Below are 3,469 nucleotides of genomic sequence, written 5' to 3'. Positions count from 1 at the left end.
CCTCAAATATGATGACTCTATTTGCAATTTGTCAAACTGGAAGACTCCTTTTCCAAATAAAGCCAAGCAAAAGACTACTTTTACAAAAAAAAGAAAAAAAAAATCACCCAAATCAATTCTCCCATTTCATTTTGCCTTAAACTTAGCTTGTATTTTCCTTTTAAGAGAGCTTTTTGGGAACTGTAATTAGATGATAAAAGACAAGATGAATTTGTTCAATTATTAAAACCCAGCGGTGTTCATTTATTTTGTAATCAATAATATCTCATTCCTTTTTCTACTACAAATCTACCAAAATTCAGATACATCTCTCACTCTCTCTCTCTCTCTCTCTCTCAAAATGGGTTCAGTCTCTCTGAAAATAGGAGATGGAACAGCTCGATTCAGACGAGCTACAATCTGTTCTTCATTTGTAAACATCCTCATGCTCATCTCAATCCTCACCACAAACCTATTTGCCCTCTATGTTTTCACCTCCCCACCAAACCAAACCCTTCACCATCCATCTCACAAAAACATATCCCTAATCTCAGAACATGTCTCCCTCATCCTCCAACAAATCCAATCCTCCCAAAAAAAACTAGCCCAGATGGAAAAACAACTCCTTGGCTATGATAACCTAGACCTCTCTCTCCCCAACATCCCATCAGAGCTCAAACTATTCCTCAATCACCACACTCTTCCTTTGGGCAAAGACTCAAAGACTGGAATCACAGAAATGGTCTCTTCTGTCGGCCATTTATGTGCGAATTCTGTTGATCTTTTGGCTCAGTACATGAATTACAAGGTGGGTTTTGCTTGCCCTGATGATTGGAATCTAGCCCAGAAGTTAATTTTGAGAGGCTGTGAGCCTTTGCCTAGAAGGAGATGCTTTGCAAGGTCTGTTCCTAAATTGGGTCTTTTGAATTTTCCAATTTCACTTTGGAAACCTGTTAGTGATAAGATTGGGAGTTGGACTGGTCTTGTTTGTAAGAGTTTTGAGTGTTTGGATGCGAAAAAAATTGTTAGTGATTGTGTTGGTTGCTTTGATTTGGTCAATAATGGGTTGGAGAAACAAAGGTGGGTTAGGGCTAGAGGTAAGAATGATTTTCTTATTGATGATGTTTTGCGACTGGTGAGTGGTGGGATCAAAATTGGGTTTGATATTGGAGGTGGGTCTGGGAATTTTGCGGCTGTAATGGCAGAAAAGAATGTGACTGTTATTACTTCTACTTTGAATGTTGATGCACCTTTGAATGAGTTTGTAGCAGCAAGAGGGCTTTTCCCAATGTTTTTGAGCTCAGATCAGAGGTTTCCTTTCTATGATGGAATTTTCGATTTGGTCCATACTGCAAGTGGGTTGGGTGATGGGTCACGCGTGGAGAAAATGGAGTTCTTGATGTTCGATATTGATAGAGTTTTGAGAGTTGGGGGGTTGTTTTGGTTGGATAACTATTACTGTGCCGATGACCAACGTAAGAAAACCATCACTGTTTTGATTGAGAGGTTTGGTTACAAGAAGCTTAGGTGGGTTGTTGGGGAAAAGGTTGACAGCTCGGGGAAGGGAAAGCCACAGGTTTACTTGTCAGCAGTTCTACAGAAACCAGTGAGAGGATGACTGACAGGTCTAGTATTTGTTATAAGGTATGGATGTTGTAGTATTTTTTGTGTTTTTGTTCACACAGAATTGTGTGATTCTTTGCTTAGTATCTGCATCAAATTGTTGTTCTATGTGAAATAAGTGAAACATGGGTTTTTATTCTCTGACTGCAAACCAGCAGCAGAGGAGAGATAGCCTGTAGGATCTGTTAGAGGAAAGCTAGTTTAGATAGGATGGAGTAATTTTCTGTTCTGTTTTAAGGATGAATGGGAAAATGGTTGTATTATTGATAGTCATGGCAGCAAATGTCCAATGATTAGTTGTTGTTTAAAAAAGGTACATATTACCTAAGGAAATTGGATAGAAGACTGATTGGAATTGGGAATCATCAACCTTTTTGAACCAACAAAACATGTGCTTGATGCAATGAGCCATTTACAATTTTTTCATATTTAATTTGTCTGCGAATCATGTCTTGAAAATTATATGACCATGTTATATTTCATTTGTTTTCTTTCAATCTATTTCTCTCTTTCATATTTCTTCTAAATCTATAACTAGAGGTGATTTTTACCAATTTATATCAGGGTTTCCTCTTGACATTCCCTCAGGTGCAATTATTTTGTTGAATTATTTAAGTTTGATGAAATCAGAAGTTCGATATATGTATGTCTATATGTGGTTCCTCAAGATAATGTGCTTATTTTTTTCTTTTTTCCCTGTTTTACTCTTTATAATTGCAAAAAGTTTATCCTTAATAGTTAAAGCACTCAAGGACTTGTCTGTGAAGTGGTAACTTATTAACTGATCATAGTAGCATTTTGTTTTGTTAGCCTTTCTATATTATGTAAGAATTTTCTGTTGGAACTTGGATGTTGGTAAGAGGTCTTTTTTCATTGACATGGAAGATTTGGAAGCATCCAAGCGCTGGTGCTTCAGAGTGGGATATTATTCTTTGCTCAATTCTGTATTGGCTGTCTGATATTTGATTGCACATATAATAATACCTCATATTATTTGGTAACTTTTTCTTATGTTTCAGTTGTTTTGTGGTAGTGCAGTTTGGTCTTTCCTTAATAAAGTTTTCTTACTTGATGAAAGTCATTTACATTTTCTTGATTTCTGAATGGGAAAACCTTGTTAACTAGAAAGAGAAGCAAAAAGCTTTCAACAAGTCAAAGGCTAGCCAATGGGCTTCATAACACATATTGAACTACATCATATGGAGTCTTTGTTTCCTCGCTAAGATTGATACATCTTACGTTAGCGATAATATCAATTATGACATTCCTTTCTTTGATTAAATGGAAAAATAACCCCATAAGAACTCACATATCAGATATCTTAAAACTTCTGGTGCCTTCGTGGAGGGCACCTTTTCTACTTATTGAATTGTCTTATTAGGGAACCTTCTCCTCACTAATGCAGAAGCATTATCACCCTAACACAAGACTAAGGAAGAAGACAAGGCATTCGCCAGTTAAGAAGTGTCAATAAAGCTTTGCTTAGTAAGTGGCTGTGAAGGTTTTGAGATGAGAGGCATCACCTTTGGACAAGAGTGTTTGAATGCAAATACCTGGCCTGCCCTGGGAGTTGGTTCTCTGATGATAAGTATAGAGGCAGTGACTTAACAGTTTGGAGGGACATCTTGAGGAAGAAGAAAATTTTTAGTGAACGCATCGGATTTAGACTTTATGAAGGAGACAGATTAACATTTTGGCCAGACAATTAGTGCATAGCGCCTCTGCTTAGGTATTGTTTCTTGATTTATTTAGGGTGACTTCTAATAAAGATTCTTTTGTCCAGCATTGCTTCGACAGGAGAGGACCGGATTGTTTAGAAGATTGACTTTAGTAGAAGTTTCTTTGACCGGGAGATCGATAGAGTTGC

General features: G+C 37.2%; 1 protein-coding gene across 1 annotated transcript; it reads left to right on the top strand.

Annotated features, from left to right (window-relative positions):
* The first annotated feature begins 262 nt into the window (after positions 1-262).
* On the top strand, positions 263-1,971 carry LOC143855041 (S-adenosyl-L-methionine-dependent methyltransferases superfamily protein). Its single transcript, XM_077365205.1, has one exon. The coding sequence runs from the start codon at positions 341-343 to the stop codon at positions 1,595-1,597; it is 1,257 nt and encodes a 418-aa protein (XP_077221320.1). The 5' UTR covers positions 263-340; the 3' UTR covers positions 1,598-1,971.
* Positions 1,972-3,469: the final 1,498 nt, after the last annotated feature.

Source organism: Tasmannia lanceolata, unplaced genomic scaffold, assembly GCF_043159265.1.
Source record: "Tasmannia lanceolata isolate RefF3 unplaced genomic scaffold, GAP_Taslan_0.1 ptg000020l, whole genome shotgun sequence".
NCBI classification, from domain to species: Eukaryota; Viridiplantae; Streptophyta; class Magnoliopsida; order Canellales; family Winteraceae; genus Tasmannia; species Tasmannia lanceolata.
The sequence above is the reverse complement of the archived record's forward strand: the minus strand, read 5'-3'. Positions and strand labels throughout refer to the sequence as shown.